The sequence below is a fragment of the Convolutriloba macropyga genome, unplaced genomic scaffold (genome assembly GCF_964194025.1).
Source record: "Convolutriloba macropyga unplaced genomic scaffold, txConMacr16.3 SCAFFOLD_722, whole genome shotgun sequence".
Lineage (NCBI taxonomy): Eukaryota > Metazoa > Xenacoelomorpha > Acoela > Convolutidae > Convolutriloba > Convolutriloba macropyga.
In genome coordinates, this window is record NW_027452048.1 from 68,574 (window position 1) to 88,127 (window position 19,554).

The 19,554-nt window shown below is 35.8% G+C and overlaps 1 protein-coding gene across 1 annotated transcript; it reads right to left on the minus strand.

Moving 5' to 3' along the window:
* Window positions 1-463: 463 nt before the first annotated feature.
* Window positions 464-19,322, minus strand: LOC142357133 (uncharacterized). Its single transcript, XM_075408823.1, has 4 exons — window positions 19,206-19,322; window positions 10,938-11,001; window positions 1,434-1,736; window positions 464-847 (listed from the first exon to the last, which is right to left on the minus strand). The coding sequence occupies exons 1-4, from the start codon at window positions 19,297-19,299 to the stop codon at window positions 814-816; spliced, it is 495 nt and encodes a 164-aa protein (XP_075264938.1). The 5' UTR covers window positions 19,300-19,322; the 3' UTR covers window positions 464-813.
* Between the last annotated feature and the right edge of the window lie 232 nt (window positions 19,323-19,554).

The window sequence follows — 19,554 nt, forward strand, 5'->3', positions numbered from 1 at the left end:
CTCTTTTCAATATAGATTTAAAAATGCAGAATTGTATGCGAGCTATACAGCATTCGAACAGCAGGTATCATGATAATTGCAATGGAATGGTTTTATAATTCCTCTCTTGCAAAGAAGCAATGAGTTGATCTTATAGCCTCCAATATTCAAATCTTAATCTTATCTTACCTCACAAGATTAGCGACAGAACTATGATATTATTTTGTCCTGATACTAACGCCCTTTTGGTACTGTGAGGCATGGCCGTGAAATTACAAAATGTACCTCTCTTTGGCATGATTTGTTTCCAAGATTCGGAAACCTCAGCTACGTGTCACAAACAGTATAAGGTTGTAAGATAAAACTAATTGTCGTTAAAATTAAGCTTTGTTGCACTAAATGAATCACCGCCCAGTTCTTCTTGGCTACTTTCAACGCGTTAAATTGACAAAAAAGAATTCAAATTTAAATTTATTGAGTTCAATATTGACAACAAAATGCTCCTTAATTATTTGCATACTTGTAAACATCCAAAATGCAAACAATTATAATTAATTCAGTACACTTTTATTATTTCTTTTCTCCTTTCTCTTTGAGAAAATTGATTTAATGTCAGTAGGGCTATGATTATTATAAATGAACTTATTTGTGATTCCAATAGGCTTCTTAATTCCACTCACTATGTCTTTAATAAACTCAGCCAAGCTTCCGAAGGATCCACTGTCATGGGGTCCAGAACTTGTTTGTGGAGCATTATTATTCGAAGTTTTACCAGTTGTTGACTGAGACAAATGCAGACTCATAGTATCTGTTGTAGTATCTGTCATATGAGATTTAGTTATTGTTTCGGATGTTTGTTCGCTCGCATCTGTTTTAGCCAAGTGGAACGTAAGCTTGAGTTTTCTTCCCAATTAATGATGACCCTAGGGCTCTTGATCAGAAAAAATTTTCAAGGACTCTACATCTGCGATACAGCGTTAAAGTGTTTTTGATTTGTTTCAAATATCTGTATTTTTCATCGCGCTTCTTATATATCAACAAACATACTCTGGTTTTAAGAAGTTTTATCTCAAAAAAATTTACTCAGCATATAACTCAATGCATGCTAAATTTGTATCATCACGCATTGGTCAACATTCTGGTCAACATTCATGGCCAGTACATTATTTGTCATATGTGATGCGTTATTTTGGGTCTGTGTGTCATGCTGACCCGACATTTAAAATCAGCATGCTTCAAATAAAGCATAGCAACAACAGAAATAATCATCAACGGACAATTAAATAATCAAAATGAAACAAACTCGAAACAAAAATCTATGATAAACCATTGCAATCCACTTGAATTTCAAACAATATAAACCATTTCTCAAGATTCATGATGGGTCAGCAACGTAACATGCTTAAAAAAATTTCGTTCCACTGGTAGCCAAAAGCGTCTTTCTGGATTCCGACTTGTTCATTTGAGTGGTTTCAGCAGTTGTACTTGGAAGAAAGATCGAAGTAGTCCCTATTGTACTGCCACTATCAGAGACTGTACTCTTCTCATCCGGGCTGCTTTTGTTAGAAAATTGAGCATGAGACGAGTTTGGCAGGTTGAAGTTAAAATTGTGGTTGATTGTTCCGTTTGTTTGGTGTTTAATATTCATATATATGGTCTTCGTGTTGCTTTCATGAGGTCTTTTATGGTCAGTAGACGTTGAAAACGGTGACGAAGCCGGAGGGTTCGCTGTCTCATTGATTGTCGATGTCTCGTTGCTGTGATATCAAAGACGAGGTAGCATTTGCTTTTTTATTCAAATGTTTTTTTCTTATTTTTCAAAAAAATTTTACGCGATCTCCGAAAACAAAACGACAAAATATGTTCAGCTGACAAACAGTTCAGATTGAAATTCTATGACAATTAACTTTGTACTGAATGACTGAGAGGGCTTCCGGCGTTGCTCTCTTAGACCCAAGAAAGAATGACCTCATTGAATGCAAAATAAAAATAACATCAAATGAACGCAACATAAATGTTTTTTTTTAACTCAATTATGACAGCTGAATTTTTGAGTGGGATATTTAGTTCCACTTGAAAAAAAAACCGTTCCTTAACATTAGGGACGTCTTCCACTAGGTGTGTGCGTGTGCGCGCGCGTGAGTTTGGGTGCATGGGACTTAGAGGGTTTGTTGGTAGGTGAGGGGGTGGGCGCGTGTGTGGGAGCTGTATATTTGAGTGAGCATTGCGTCTGTAAGCAATTATATAGATGTTCGAGAATCTCTAAAAATTGCGGATGACAGGCATGTGAGACTACCCAATTGAGTACACAAGCAATTCAAGATAGGACCATTTCATGAATCCGAGAGCAAGCGCATAGAATTTATGCAAAAGAGTATAAAACTTTTAAAGTAAAAAAGAGTTGTTAGGACTCCAAATAAAACATTGTTTTCTGTCAAAAAATTGTGTTCAAAGGTAAAAGCATTGAAAGTAAGAGGTTAGATTTATAGACGTGCTAATGCAAAGATAAAAGTAAAGAATGCATTTTGGATAATTATCAATTCAAAGATTGTGTCAGCGTTTGTAAGCTCTGTATTTCCGACAAAATGTTAAGAAAATTGGGCTAAAGGAGCATATCTGTTGTCATTTTTGATGGAAAAATAAAGAAATTTGGAAAATACAGCCCAAAAGTTTAGCCAAAAAGTTGAATGGGACAGTTGAGCAAACCTCTTCTATCTTTAAAGGTAAAAACAATAAAACTAGGATGCTCGTTAATGTGCGTTTGCACATGATGTTCCAAACCCGAGTTCATCTACATTTTTGACTCAATTGGCAACGTAATGATGAGATAATTAAAAACAGATCTTTGAGTTTAAAAAATCAATACAAAACCGAACTACTAATTGAATTACCATGCCTCTCTAAAGCGCTCACAAAATCTGCCTTTAGGAAGACTACGAGAAAAAAAACAGAAATATAAGAAAAAACAAAAATTTTTCAGCGAAGGTGCTAAAAGAGAAAAAGAAACACAAATATTGACCTCTCACAAAATTTTTATGAAAATAAATATTGTCCACCAAACAAAACATCAGTTATCACATTATAACAATGGAAAAATAGTTTACGAATTACAGGGAATAGGATGGAACCTCTCAATGATGAGAACAAAAACTGAAAAATAAAATCTTTGAGAACGAACAATATAGTAATCTTTAATACTATTCGCGATAAACTGAGAGCATTGAGCAACATAATTCATTCAATCCTCATTTAGAGGCTTATGAGACCAGTCAGCATTTTACGACTACATGAAGAATTTAAAAAAGTTAAAAACAGCAAAATCAAAAAAAAAATTAGGGAGAAAAGTGTCGAGGCCAATGAAAAAAAACCAAAATTTTGGTCTAAATTTTTCTAATCTCATATAATTTTTTAACCATAATGGAGTTGTTCTTTTTTCAACAATATGACTTCAGAAAATCAGCAAATATGAACAAATATAATTAAACTACGAAAATTTTGAGGAAACCCGTTATATCAACGCCGCTAAATTCGATAGCTTTCAACGGAAGAAAAAAATACGCCAAGTTATGACTCTATGAGAAGGCAAGAATGTTTGTCAATCATAAGTCACCAACATAACAAAACAATAAGTTTTATGATTATGAAAACAACAACAAATACATGCGAAAACCAAAAATTCACCAGAAAAAGTAGAGATGAAAGTGTCGAAACCATTTAAACCATAAGCTTTTCTTTGAAAACAATACCTATGATCCATTGGAACTATCAATATTAAGATAATGAGACAAGATTTGAAAAAGATACAAAAATACAAAAAAATACAAAAACTTTTTTAAAAAATTTTGAAAGCTCGTGGCATCGAAGTCATAAAACCAATATAGCAGATAAAATCGCTGACCAGATTATTTAAGTTACAGAAAATTAAAATGAAGAAGGTCCTGTCACTACTGAGACTGACTTACAACTCGTAACAATGAGTTTATTAATGTGTACTGTTCAAAAAGACTTTTTTTAAAGTCTTAGCAAGCACTAAATTAAATAGCTCTCAATCGAAGTCATTAAATACGGTAACTCATGCCTAGATACGAAGATAAAAACGTGTGTCGTCTTACAGTTATAAATAAGACAGCACAATAAGTTTTTTTTATGAAAACAACAAAAGCAGGCAAAAACCAAAAATTTTAGTAGAAAAGTGCAACAAAGTGTCGAAGCCATTTAAACATAAAACTTTTCTCTGAATTTTTAGCTATGATCAATTGAACGCCTTTTCTAATTGTCTAAGCAACTAAGAACTGTCAATATTAGGATAATGTGATAAAATTCCAAAGGGAACAAAAGTTTTAAAAAAAATCAAAAAAATTAAAAAAAAATTACGAAAACTCGTGCCATCGAAGTCATGAAACCAATAGTTAGATGATCAAAATGTTAACCAGTTTCATTTTAGTTGCATTAGAAGAGGAGGAGTTCCTGTTATTTTTGAGACTGACTTAGAGTTCACGAAAAGAAGTTTAAGATTGGTTAATGTCCAAAGAAATTCTATAAAATTATTTTCAAAGTATTAACAGCCATTAAATTCAAGATCTTTCAACGGAAATCAAAACACACTACGTTATGCCTCGATAGGAAGAAAAGATTGCTTCTCATTAAAATATCACCAATAAGACATCGCAATAAAACTTGTGATTATGAAAACAACAACAAATATTTGCAAAAACCAAAAACTCAATAGAAAAGTAAAGAAGAAAGTGTCGAAGCTATTTAAACCATAAGCGTTTCTCTGAAAACTTTATCTATGATCCTTTGGACGTCTTCTATAAATAAATTAATTGGAACTATCAACATTTCAATATAAGATAATGAGACAAGATTTGAAAAGGAACCAAAAATACAAAAAAATACAGAATTTTCGTGGCAGCGAAGTCATAAAACCTATAGTTAGCAGATAAAATCGCTGACCAGATTATTTAAGTTACAGAAAATTTAAAAAAGAGAGTCCTGTGATTACTGAGACTGACTTAAAACTCGTAACAATGAGTTTATAAATTTTTACTGTCAAAAAAGGTTTTTTTAAAGTCTTAGCAGGCACAAAATTAAATAGCTCTCAATGGAAGTCATTAAATACGGTAACTTATGCCTAGATAAGGAGATTAAATGTGTGTCGTCTTACAGTTATCAATAAGACATCACAATAAGTTTTATTTTTATCTGTGCGCCATTGGACGTCTTCTGTTAGCCAATTCGAACTATCAATATTTGTATAAAGACAAAAGATTTCAAAGGAACTAAAGTTACAAAAAAATATCAAAAATCTTTAAAAAAAAATTATGAAAACTCCTGACATGGAAGTCTTAAACCCAATAATTACAAGATAAACCGCTTACCAAGTTAGTGTGGGTTGAGGTAACAAGAAGTGGCTCCTGTTTTTACTGAGAGTGACTTAATGTTCATCAAAATAAATTTAATATAGTTTAGTTTTTAAAAAAAAATCGAAAAATAGTTTTTAAAGTCTTGACAGCCATTAGCTGTCCACTCAAAGTACTAAATAGTTTTAGCTTTTGCACATTGGAAAGCTGATTGCACTTTTAATTAGCAAGTTTATGCCATAGGACTCACAAAGTTTAAAGTATCAAAAAGAAAATCAAAATTTCCTTGAAAATCTTGAAAACGAAGTCAAAAAAACGTGAGCGGTTCATTGGAAATGAATGTTTTGTTCATTGAGTATCAGTTTTGGAACCTCGTTTTTGTTTGTCATTAACGGAACCTCAATTTGAAAATAACTAGTCTCTAACTCACTTAAAAACAATAATAAATAAAAAAAAATTCTAAAAAAAACAGCTCTCAAATTGAATTTGAGTTTTTTTCTTCGTAGTAAACTTCCTCACGCGACCAGAACTAACGTTTTTATCGAGCTATTGGTAACACAAAATTCTTTCATTTTGTAGCGTGAAATGTAATTTTGAAATAATAATTTTATAGAAAAGCTTTAACTTGAACAAAAATTACGATAAAAGTGAACAAAATCTTGTAATTATCATTTATTCACACAAAAATTTTATCCTCGATAACTCCTCGAAAAATACGAAATTCATAAAAAATCTTTTTAATTTTGAATTCTACGCTGGACGAGCTATTTAATGATACCACTCACTTTTCTCTACGATGAATATATCGATCGGCCAAAATTGACTGAACAAAAAAACCTATTTGAGTGTATAGTTCCTCCCCTACAAGTGGGTTCGGAACAATAACTTTTAGCAATTTGAGAAAATTGTAGCAAAATTTGTACAAAAAGTCAGAAAATGTAAACAAAAACAATCGGAAACCAGTATAGTGTTCAGAACTTTAAGAACTGATGTTAAGAGCTTTCAAACTTCCATAACTCATAGTAAAAAAACTACGAAAAATTTTACATTTATATATTCCGCGCTGGATTTTAATTATACAGCTCACAGCTCTAGAATGAATATATTGATGAGCAAAATTTCGACGAATAAAAAACCGGAGGATCATATAGTTCCTCCCCCCTAACAAGGTGGTGTAGGAACAATGAAAGAAACTGTGAAGATCAAACTATTCCTTCTCACGACAAGTTGTTACAAGTGAGTAACAAGTGACTGGCCTACAAGTGAGAAACATAGATTAAAGTAAACTTATTTTTCATTGATTGCTGCAAAGGAGCTAAGAAAACTGTTTGTACTGTTTGATTGAAATGCTCATTTAGTTTTTTGTAAAAGTTATAAAGAAGTAAAGTTCTCCAATAATGCTTAGAGATTGTCGAAGAAAGTGTTTCGTCAGCAGAAAAAACTGAACGCGCAAAACTTCACAAATAACTTACAATTTCTTAGGAAATAACGACAACATGAGTTTCAGCTCTGTGGCGATTGATAGAGCAGTAGATATTGACATAGCGATGAAGTTATTTCAATCAGGTAATACTCTTCAATCAAATTACTGCTGTACAATTCAATATACGAGCTAACATTATCCAATTACAAGATAGAAAATCATTGGCTTGTATTGAAGACAGTCCGAGCAAAAGTGGATTTTTTATCTGATAAAAATTTGTAAAACAAATGCACTAAATTTTGTAAGCTGCAGCTGTGAGACAATAAACAAAGAAGAAAGTAGGTAAGACTCAAGGTCATTAAGTTCAACATTTTTTATTGAGAAACTGAGTTTAGTAGAAGCCGTTTTGAAAACCGTCAAAATTCAGAATTTCTCTCTAAGTCATAAACCCGATTCTAATAATTGAATTTTTTTTGAAGTTTTTTTAAAAGCATATATGAAGCTTGAGTTGAGAGAAACCTTTACATTCGTGAGATCCATGTTACGTGAACAACAAACGAGGAAAAAGGAGAAGTGTTGAACGCTATGAGAAAGGAATCGGTGGCGGTCAAGCAAGTCGATAGGCAAGAGAGCCGATTTTTGAAAACAAGTCTAAATAAGTAAATAAGTCGAATATTTTTGCGATAACCATACAATAATATGTCCCTAGCGGGCCTGTGGGCGCGTTTCGCTCGCGTCGCGGCTTCGCTGAATTCGCAGCGGCTGAGAAGCTGGGACGTGAACAGTAGTTTGCTGGGGCTGGAAGTCACTAGATCTCTTATAATGATCTTTTTGTTTCTCTGATGCAATGGAATACATTATAAGTTGCAAATTCTATGCAAAATCTTGATTTTAACGGCTAGCAATTTGTTATGTCTGAAAGATAACATAACTATCCCAGAACTCTCTGATCGTCTTCACGGCGGCATAATTTTACATTGGCTCACTTTCTCTTCAGCAAAGGAATCATGTGCAGCTGTGTTTTATGTGTTCACTTGACAAATTGGAACAAATATGTTTCTGAATAAAAGTCTTGTTTTTGAAGCTCAATTGTTTAATAATATAGCCGTCAGATTGCTGGAAAATAGCCAGGGTAGACGCTCGTGGTCTTCCATGGAATTGAAACAACTAATGAAATAAGACAGACAGGTTGACCACCAGTCCTTCAATAGACCACTAGACTTTTTGGATTAGATTCGGAATTTTATTTTTACGAGACTTATACGCTCTATAAAGAGAGGGCCCCAAAAAAGTTTTTTCAAAAATAATATTCAAAATCAAAAGTTCAAGACTCTAGTACTCTAGAATTAGGGCATATAGGTTTGGCACTACTTAGATGCACATTATTGATCTTTACCTAGTAAATGTTCATAAAATTTAAAGATCATCAAGTGATTTCAGAAGTCATTTTTTAGTGAGGCAAGTCAAGCCTTCGATCCAAAAGCAGAACAATTGACGTCACGCACAAAATTTTTAATCGCAAAACAGTAGAAGTCTCTGAAGTTGAAAAAGTCATTGGTTTGAAGAATCATCGATGCAGACGACGAAAAATTGGCAGTACAAGTCTTGAAACACAATTCGCAGAATTGTGTTAATTTATGACATGACAATCATTTACTCCAATTTAAAAGACAAATGAGAGCGGTAAGTAATGAGACTAAGCAATAAAACATTAGAAGAACACCAAAAACAATCGAGACAAGAATTAAACTTTGTTTTTTTTTTGGAAAAAGCAGAATCAACGTCAAAAAACAACTGCTATGAACTCAAACTGCCAACTATATTTCTTTATTTCTTATTAGCAATCTTTCATTAACTGTCGATGCGTCCTCTCACTAATAATGTTAAATGAGACAAAGAATAACCAAAAATTGCAATAAAACTTGCTGAAACTTTTTGAAAACATTTGAAATGAAAGTCACAGAACGCAAGAGCTACTAAAGGATACATTTATATCAATTAATTGAGTCCTAAATGAATACCTTTGAGAACTGTCATCAATGAGATTAAGTGATAAGGCGGCAATAAGTACAACAAATAATAGCAAAACTGAAGTTCTAAAAAACGAACAAGCGTATAGGTCACAAAAAGATATAGCTATGAACTGAAATGACTTGCTTTAAATGAAACTTTTTTAGCAGCCATTGAGACCTATTAATAATCGGACAAAGGGTTAAGACAACAAATTGGAAAAAGAAAAACAATTGCGGAACTCAAAAAATCACTCAAAATTTTTGAGAAAAATTAGTGTACAAGTCATGCAAACCACTAGCTATAAACTCGAGCCATTAATTAGGTTCTTTTAAGCTTCCTTAGCACCCAATCAAGTTGGTCATTGATGATACTAAGTAATAAGACTAAAGATGTTTTTTAAAAAGTTTGCCAAATCTAAAATTCACTAATATTTTATGACAACAAATAGTGGCAAAGTCATAAAGTTTTAGCTGCTCCTTAATGAATTGAAGCAAAAGCAAATAGGCGCAATTACAACACATATGTTTTGTCTTAAAAGCACTGAAGCTGCTCCTTAATGATTTCAAGCAAAAGCAAATAGGCACAATTGCATTACATATGTTTCGTCTTAAAAGCACTGAAGGAGAGGAAACTCTGAAAACAGAAGTCAATTTGACGCACCCGAAGTAAAATCCACCTCAAAAACCGCCAAATTGTTTAAACACATTTTTCTCACTCCACTTTAAAGGTATTTTGATAAAAGTCGACCTTCTCGAAAACCTACTCAACCTGCTCGATTCTACACTCCCTTTATTATTTCAGTGTGACCAGAAAACCCCACTCTAATGGACTTCTCACTGACGGGAAAAAGCCGAAAAAAGCGTGAAAAGATCTTAAAAAAGACAGCGCACCTATACAATTCAAATTCTTTGAATCGTAATAAACCAGGATGTCTCCAATAACAGCCGCTATCGCTTCGCGGCCATTAAAAAAAATCACGATGTCCTCAATAATAGCGGCTTCGTGGCTATTAATCAACATTTAAATTTCAGCACTTATACCAGAGCTGAACAACAAGCACTGTTTATCATTTTTTTTTGGTTTCCACGATAACCAATAAAATGCTCATCCAACTCACTGACCAGGGATCAAGCAGAAAACAAATTAAAAATTGTCTATTAATACAATGAAAAATTATTCCAAAGTTTCACTAACAATTTACCAAAATTGAAAAGCATCCACAATATGTAATCAATTCTACAATTAAAAAGGTTATCAAGATCGACTTTGTCCGAATGCCAGCCCCAACCGCTTTGTGTGTGCATATTATTCAGTATGTAAAAGAAATTTCTCTATAACGGGGAGGGGCTGTATTACGTACTGGGGCAATAACGGAAAAAATTCTGCAAGATAACGATATAAAGATGAAGGCGAAGAATATACCTGTAGCGAGATTCTGGACGACCACATTTAGTGTCTCCTTGAACTGCAACTAATGCTTAAGTGTTGAAAAAAATTCAAAAAACGAAATCCACATTTATGCCTGCGTATACAGGCCCAAAGAATTACGGAGCAGAAATTGAATATACAACACAAATCATTGTGAACTTTTAAGAAATGACGTTGGAAAAATCCAAACTATAGGACCATAGTATAATAAAAAAAGCATTTTGGCCACCCACATTTTGACACATTGGGACACAGGTAAGCGCGTTAGGGTATTGAAAATCATCGCTTTCCCAGAAATGATTCTTGAACTGGAAGATGACTCCACCATAGATTACCGGATCAATTTTGAAGCTGATAAAGGAAATGCCAATGCGCAGCTAAGTGTCTCAATTTAGGTCCCAAAATTATTTGTTCTCAAATTACGCACCCGCAGTTATGAAAGACGTACCATGACAATAAATAACCGTTTAAAAATATGGCACGTTTAAAAATATGGCACAAGTTGCGCTCAATTAATTTCATGCTCAGGTTTATACTTGAAATTATCGGGCGTTTTTTCGTATACTCATTGAAAAATAAATCAGGTCTTTCCCATTATAGCCCCCCAATGAAATCATAGCCCCCCATTATGGTATAATTACCATGAGGGGGCTATAGGTTATCTGACCACTAAGCTGGGGGGGGGGGCTATAATGGGAAAGACCCACTAAATCAATAGCAACAAATATTACCTCGACGTGTATTCATCCCCCGTAGCTGTAGCTGTCGTTGAAAATGGCCATCGTATGCGGGACACTAAATACAAAATAATTATTATGAGCTTTAAATTAATCCCAGAAACTTGAAAGCACTTTGTAAAAACATTGTTGCAATATACTCGGAATTGTTCGACCGATTTTGTCGAAATATAATCGCAGAAATTACAGTGTTTTGTAAGAAATCTGGTCCAGTGAGTTGGAAACTACTCAATGAAACGCCAGGGAGCTCAGAAGCTACGTTGAAAACCCTACGAACTTTTAAGGAATTGTTCCGATTCAAAACTGTCTGTTGAGGTAAGTATCACTGTTTGTCGGATCTGCTCTCAACCTTATGAGGGTGTTTGACTGGCACTGCAAAACTATAAGTTACAACCTCACTGATATTCTTTTTGAGCATATTTTCCCATAAATTTGACAGCCCTGTTTCACTTGTTCTCCAGCAGCGGAAACTGAATATTATCATTAACCATTATATTTCTAACATCTTTAGTTGTACCGATTTGCAATAACGTTTTTTTAAGAAACTTGCGATGTCTTGCTGTCTTGGCAAATCGCTGCTAAAGTTGCTGATTTGGTCCCTAATACTTTATATCATACCACAACGTTACCGAATTCACTATCTCATCAGCATTATTACACACATTTACTGAGGCATGTTGAGATTAACCCTGAACTAGTCAGGGACGGTCTGTTTAGGATCCAAACTCCAGGTCAAAAAATTGCAATAGGTGAACACTTTTAATTATTGGGAAGTAGTCCAAATGTAGGATAGCATGATAGAAACTACTTCCGAATGTCATCGCAGTATTTCTAGGGCAAACTGCAACAAGAATAAGAACTGCTGAGTGAAGGTAGGCGTCTCGCATTGTCTGCCTATTTGAGACTGTCCTTCACAGAAAGTCCGATGTTGAGTGGTTCAAATTGTCGCTTCGTTCCATATTCAAATCAATATTTATAGTTTTACGTAGCTCTTCGGTACTTGTATCCCTTACTGCTAACTAACTTAGTGCTCTACCATGCCGGATCATAATACTCTGTTAACATAGAGTAACTCTGTAATAACATCATGACTATCGTACTCTACCATGCAAACCGTGTCTGTCTGTAACTCTATCGGACACTCAAATCCAGGAATTACGGCAGACCATATGAGACATAGTGAAAGCCATGGTGTGCGAACCAGAAGAGTCAGTCAAATTCAGTTTAGTCACCGGAAGGAGTTCCTTAACTTCACTCACAATTCACAAGGAAATAATTTAATTTGACGACCCTCTGATACGGAAGACGTCTTCGGGACATTATGGTCGCTAGAGGGAATAAGATGATGATTAGTTGTGGGCTTTGGAGGTTAAGATCAATCTGCTCCCCCCGGTGAATCTATAATGTAAACCAGTGTAACCTCTAGCTCCACTTCTGCGGTTGTGTATCTTTGCAGAACGTTATCTGTTCTCCAAACATGAAAAGTTAAACCAATTTAGGCCGGAGAGGTGGCGGGCTGCCACACATTCCGCGATTAAAGACAATACACACAGTAGGCACAGGTTATGGACCAGCATTATTCTTTATTTTATTGAGAGTTCAGTGCAAGCGCCTTTGAGGCGTTTTTTGTCTGAAATGCTTGGGTGGAGTGGTTTCTATTGTTATGGTTGTGCGCTTCTGATTGCCAATGGTTGCAACCACGTAAAATAGGTTTTACTGGGTGCTTTTTACTGTGAAAAGTAGGTAAGCAGGAAGCTTTTTGCCTCTTGATGCAGCAACGAACCCTTTTTGAAGTCATTTTGCACTAACAATTACCTGAGGATGTCCCAGTTTACGTCCTAATTTACTCAGTGCCGCTTTGTACATAACCCAACCGCATGCAAACATGCTTTTGCTGTTTTGACTTTTTTTGATGATGAAATAATCATGGTTTGAAAACTTAAGACTTTTCTATTTGTTAAGGCTACGCTTCAAGCTAAACAAATAAATTGAAGATCAAATCAAGCAGTGCAGTTAGAAAAGCATGACAAGCAAAATCTAATTAGACATTCTATAGCAGAATGTAGCTTCTTATATTTAATAACTGTTATTAGTGTGTGATCATCATAAATGAAGTGAAACTTAAACTCAAGCTATCTCAACATCAGCAAAACATTACAATTTAATTATTTTGCATCAGATTCTTTGCGATTGCTTTGCGAATCAACCTGTTATTGATATAGATTATTCGACAAAATTTCTAAATGGTGAACATCCCATGACATCAAATTTACACTGAAAAAGTGACGTTATGGGAAACTTTTCACGTTTTGTTGGCGTCCTGATGTACAACCAATCAGAGATGTAATTTTGACATGTATAACTACGTGACAAGAAGCATAAAAGGAGCACAACTCTTGAGCAGTAAATTACTTGCTATCATGTCTTGTTTTTGTTGATCATCTTAGTGATTGTATAGTTTGAATAACTTTGACTTGTGAAAAGAGAATTATTATTGATATTCTCAAACTTTCCTACTGAGGAACAGAGTTCCTAAGAAACTTGCTAGGAAATTGAAAATTTGCATAATTATAGACCAGTTATAGGGCGGCAATTTGTTGGAAGTAGACTATTCAATTTCTACATATAACTTGAGTTATTAGCATAAAAATTCAACAAAACTTAATTGTTTCTATTTGAATTATTTTGTTATTGTGAGCGAAATAAGTTCGTTATACAGCAAATCTGAACGAATAGTTAAAGAGACTAATTGAGTATCAACTAATGCAACGGTAATGTACAATATAATGCAGTTCACAAAATTAATTTCAAAAACGTAATATCCGGACAGATTCGAAACCGCTGAAACAAACTGAAGGGTGAAAAGTTTTCCTCGACTTTGGTAGGAGAGCAGCCGTTACACTGTTATTGGGATTCTGTTGATACTTGGGCGGGGATTATGCATATCAAAATAGATCCTGTTGAGAACTATTGAGTGTGGCCTGAACTGTTATCAATGGTTGCTGTGTAGACAGCAATTAAATATTATCCTCGAAAACAGAGGTTGAAACTTCGTCTGTTTTGTGAGGCTATTGAGTTTGTTACAAATTGAACTTTAAATTTAGCTGGTTATTCGCAGCAAAAATCTAAAGACTAGCATTCAGTACAACGTAGGTTGGTATTACTTGAGGCTTGGTTTCTGCAATTTGTTAGCAGAGAAAAAATTTTGGTATTTGGCTATGCTTTTGATTATGATTTTATGTTTGATTAATTTCATGTGGGAAAATTTGATCGTTGGAAACAATATTGATATCGGTCGAAAGTGTATTATTTGGTGAATATTAATTGGTTGTTGTCTGTTGCAGTACTGATGTCTTTTTATTACTCAATGCAGATATATTTAGGGTAAAAGGTAAGCCTTCTGACATAAATCCATGCTCTAACCACATCGGTAGGGGGTTTTACGAAAACCTTAACGGAATTAGTTTCGACGGCAAGATAGACGAACGACAGAATGGACAGGCTGGAATTACTGACAAACCTGACAGCAGCCAAACCGAGAAAACCAGCTAGCTGCAACAAATGAACAAAGCAATTCACACTCTAGCAAGTCACATGGTAAAACTACCGACAGAAAAATAATTAACGTTTTAAAATCTTTAAAGCCAACCTTTAAAATTAAAACTATCTCAGGGGATTACAGAGACCAGAAATTTAAACATAATATGTGAAATTGATCTGCATCTGACTAAACAGCAACCCGTACCGAACGGCAAGTCAATATCAGTACTGGGCAAGTCTAATTTCAAGTCTAGGTATCAGTACTGATTCAGAGCTATGATCATAACACATTTAAGACTTGTCAGAATTGGCAATTCTTAATCCCAGTTTTAATAGCCGAATAAAACGTCAAAAACAGCCACGAAATCGTCCAAAAATGATCGTAAAAATGTCAAAAAATGGCCGGAAATAAAACTTTTCAAAAATAGCCGAAAAAACGTCAAAAATAGCCGGGAAACGTCCAAAAATGATCGAAAGAACGTCAAAAATGGCCGAAAAAACATCAAAAATATATCGCATCCTGTTTGGACCAGTATTTCGCGAGTTAAAGACCAGCGAGCTATGACCCCCCCCCCCCCCACAGACCACATAATTTATAACTAATTCCCGACTATAACCCATATTTATAACTAGTTATAACCGGGTTATGAACAGTGATATAAACAGTTATATCTCGGTAATTATAACTAGGTTTACTAGCACTAACAGAGGGCAACATAGGCTCTTGAGTAAGTTTGTATTGACATCTTTCGGCGCTTGTTCGGGCTGATTTGTAGTACTTTGCACCAGATTAGGATGCACTTGGTGCCGAACCACGAGACCTCAGGCTATCATGGGGACCTTCACAGTAGCACCCATTTTGATAATTTTGCCTCGGTTCAAGTTCGACATTTGGCTTATCTGAAAAGTACATAAGTTTGGTAATTTTGGCGATTTTAGGGACTGAAACTGCTTAAAAATGGCTGAAAACGGCCCAGAACACCTGAAAAACCCTCAATTAGTTCTGAAATACCCTCAATAGACCCTTCCGGGTTGCCAATATACAATTTGGTATGCCCCCGGCATCATTTTATAGCAATCCGGGAGAGTGCCCAAAAAGTAATGCCAAAATCGTGGCACGTTGCGAAATTTTTTTGAATTCAAAATTTCACTCGAAATTTTTTGAAAAGTTCGTTTTGACTGGGGAATCAACTTTCAAGTGTTACCCAAGTCTTGACCAAGACTTGTCAGACTTGTAAGATTTTTTTAAGACTTGCCCAGTACTGAAAAACGGAATGCAACTTCCATTTAGACTTGCCCAGTACTGATATAGACTTGGAGTTTGGTACGGGAACAAAGATAACTCTAACCAGCTAACCTAAGGAACAAACTAAATCACACTCATGAAGGAAACAGTGAAGGTGTAATCGAAAAAAAAACTAGCGTCAAACGCAAGGAAAAATACAGCCGGTAAACAAGACTGAATGCAACATAGCAATGGTGGTAGTGTACCAAAAAGTGCGACATCAGGAAACCGACCAGCCGTTACTCACAAGACAAACAAGACACATAGCGGCAAAACTAAACATAAGGCAACCCTAGATAAAGCAATCACATAAAACAACAACGTACAACTTCAATTTAAAACATTAGGGGAGCAAAGCAAGCCGATTTTGAACCAAAAAATAATACTAAATTAGAAAATTATGGAATGACTGATCGGTACAGAAAAAGTTAGGGAGAGCTAAATATTATGAATTTAGAAAGCGCAACCAGGGCCAATTTCCCAGTCTAGATCAACTGACAAAACATTTTGTTTTTATTAACGTAAAAAAATTAGTGACGTTTTGCAGCTATTTAGAATGATTTAACTAAATGCTTCAACTAAACTAAAAGTTTTACAGCTCAACAAAATTGGCCGATTTTTTCAAAACATGCCTTTTGTGATAATTTGTTTCGGGAGTACGGTATAGGAATAAGGGTTGTTTTGAAGACAGGGGTTTATTTTGGTGACCGCTGCTCTATCTATATCAATAAATTTTCAATAGGTTCCGGTTTTGAACGGGGGGGGGGGGGTTAAATACCGAGGTCACTTTTTTATGACCCGAAAAAACTAATCAATATTCTCCAATCAAATTTTTTGTAGGGGAGTGTACTTTGCTGTTTGAAATGTCATTTCAGAACTTCAATTGGTCAGTCGTCCCAGTCGTTCAAATAGAAGTCACTCACAGAAATTGATTCACAAACAGAAATAGCCTGTTTTGCAAGTCTGTAAAAGCCTGGTGCTTGACAGACCTGCCTGAAAATCTCGATTGCGGGACTTCGAGGACCATATAGTTGGATTTGTGTTGTTTACAGGCTCACGGTTGCATTTTTGTTTGTTTTCTTTTTGACGAAAACAATTTTTATCCAGAAGAAAAATCAAGGTCCGCCAATTACTTAGCAGCGGCACCATTAATATCGGGGCAAAACTTTCTATCAAAATGCTGTAAATAATTCAACGATTGTTCAACGTTTACGTTGTTACGGACTATATCGTGCTTAATTTCAAGTATGAGCATCAATCTTGGATTGCAAATCACACATTTTTTCTCTGACCCGAGCCAATAAGGCAGCGCCGTTTTAGTCCTATAATTTGTAAGAAATGCGCTGACTTTACGCAAATGCGCTGAATGCGATGAATTGCGCTTAATGCGCTGAATTGCGCTGATTGTTTTGACAATTTAGCGGTGAAGTTTTATAAAATGCGCTTAGTTGGCGCAATTCTTGAAAAATTGCAGTGAATTTCAACACTCTGGGCACTGATTCTTGAGTTTCTTACCTTTTTATTTGGTCGCACATTGAAAAGAAACTCCTTCTAAGAAATTCACTGAAAAGCCCTCAGTGTTTTTGACGCCCCCCAGTTACAAATTTTGGGTCTTTCCCATTATAGCCCCCCCCCCATGAAATTATAGCCCCCCCCATGAAATTATAGCCCCCCCCCATGAAATTATAGCCCCCCCCCATTATGGTATATTTACCATGACTGGGGGCTATAGGTTATCTGACCACTAAGCTGGGGGGGGGGGGCTATAATGGGAAAGACCCAAAAACAGAAGGTGCGCTTGGGGCGTAAAATATATAGGCTCACTAGTTGAGGGGCCAAAACAAAATAGATTTATGTAAAGTTTTTGCATTTAAAAACTTGAATAATCATCACTTCAACGAATTTCTTTAAAAAATTTGAGTATATTCTGTCCCCCCCCCTCCAGATCAGTGGGCATATCTATTACGCCCCCCCCCCCCCCACCCGGCACGCACGTACTAATTTTTTATATAGTAACGTTCTCTATAATAATACATAATTTGAAATTGGAAGGCTTGAAAAGATCCTAATAAATTAATTTTCTCGAAACGGAGAATAGACCCACAAAAATATCTGCTAGTGTCATTGACTCTCGCTGGAAAACATTTGGATCTTTTCCGTCTGTACTCCCCAGTATGTTATGCGCCCAGTTACAGAGCACATGCCATTACATAGTTATTCAGTATGTAAGAATATGGGGGTCTTTCCCATTATAGCCCCCCCATGAAATTATAGCCCCCCCATTATGGTATAATTAACATGATTGGGGGGAGGCGGCTATAGGTTATCTGACCACTAAGCTGGGGGGTGCTATAATGGGAAAGACCCGAATATGGCACGTGCATCGGGGTGCAAATAATATGCACCCACTGAGCTGGGGGGGGGGGGGGGGGGGGCACAAACGGAAAAGATCCGCGATTTTATATTCAGGAGGTAGCAATTAAAATTATGAGTTACTATATCACAAGTTACTTTATGTATCGTAAAAATAGCACTATTCGCCCTAGTCGATTCAGGATGTTAATCTTGCAAGAATCTTCTGCAACAATATCCCTGTCTAGACTAGGGCGGTGTAAAAAACCCACATTCGATTCACTCTAAGCCAGCGCTGCAATAGCTACGTAATTCCGAATCAATACAATGCTGAAACTGCGTTTTTGAAGTGAATATCAGTTTATATTAACTCGTTCATTATTGACCATTTTGTGCCCTCCGTCTGAACCGATTTAATTGACGCGGGATCGGGATCTTATCTTCACCTGTGACAGGATCAGCATATGGAATGTGTACCTTTCTCATTACAGCGTACAATAATCTTTACAGAGTAATATACATTGAGATTATAAAAATAGAGCGTTTTTTCATTTCAGATTTAAGCTTTAGCCTTCACTTTAGCTTAGGTACAAAAGTTGAAATTGTTGAACGGAGGATTTTTCAAATAAGCATATGACACTAAGATACCTGGGATCTTTTCCGTTTGTCCCCCCCCCCCCCCAGCTTAGCGGGTGCATATCATTTGCAACCCCAGTGCACGCGCCGAATTTCTACATAATGATTTACTGTGTAATGACACGTGCTCTTTAAAGGGCGGGGGGGGGGGGGGTGCATAACATACTGGAGGGGGGGGGGGGGGGGCACAAACGGAAAACATCCAATTACTTATTTATAAAAACACTACTCAGCGCTGCTCTGCCACTTGAAGCAACCTTATTCAAAATTGGTCCTTCAAAATGTCTGCAAGTCTTCCAAGCTCTGGTTTGTTTGTGTCATGATCAGCCTCTGAATAATACTAAAAATGAATTATTGGAAAATAAATTTTCTTTTCTGTTTTTCAATGTGTATGTAGTCCAGGATGTCCACTAAGCAGGGGGAGGGGTTCAGAATGGAATCGAACATACCATCAGGTAGCCAAGAGTAGTCATCTGTGTTGCCATGACACACACTCACAAAGAGGAGTAGATTCCCCAACAAAGAGGTCTCCGCAACGCTCATTACTGTTTCAAGGCAATAAAATTTTGGATCTATTCTGTTTCTGTTCCCCCGCTCCCAGTCTTTTTATTCCCCCAATTACAATTTATGTTTTGCTATATAGCATGTTGCTATTTAAAAAAGGGGCGCGTATGGGGGGGGGGGGGGTGCGTATCTCTGCATCTACCCCCAACAAATTCCCCTGCATACCATAATGGACAGCCATAATGCAAAAAGACTCGCTAAATTTGAACCCCCCCGCTGTGGATATATAAATTT

Excerpts from the sequence above, each read along its gene's own strand:
- LOC142357133 (XM_075408823.1), bottom strand. The coding sequence starts at position 19,299 with ATGAGCGTTGCGGAGACCTCTTTGTTGGGGAATCTACTCCTCTTTGTG. Across the intron at positions 1,737-10,937 it reads GGGGATGAATACACGTCGAG|CAACGAGACATCGACAATCA; the intron begins GTAATATTTGTT and ends TTGATATCACAG. Across the intron at positions 848-1,433 it reads GAAACCACTCAAATGAACAA|ATGCGAGCGAACAAACATCC; the intron begins GTCGGAATCCAG and ends TGGCTAAAACAG.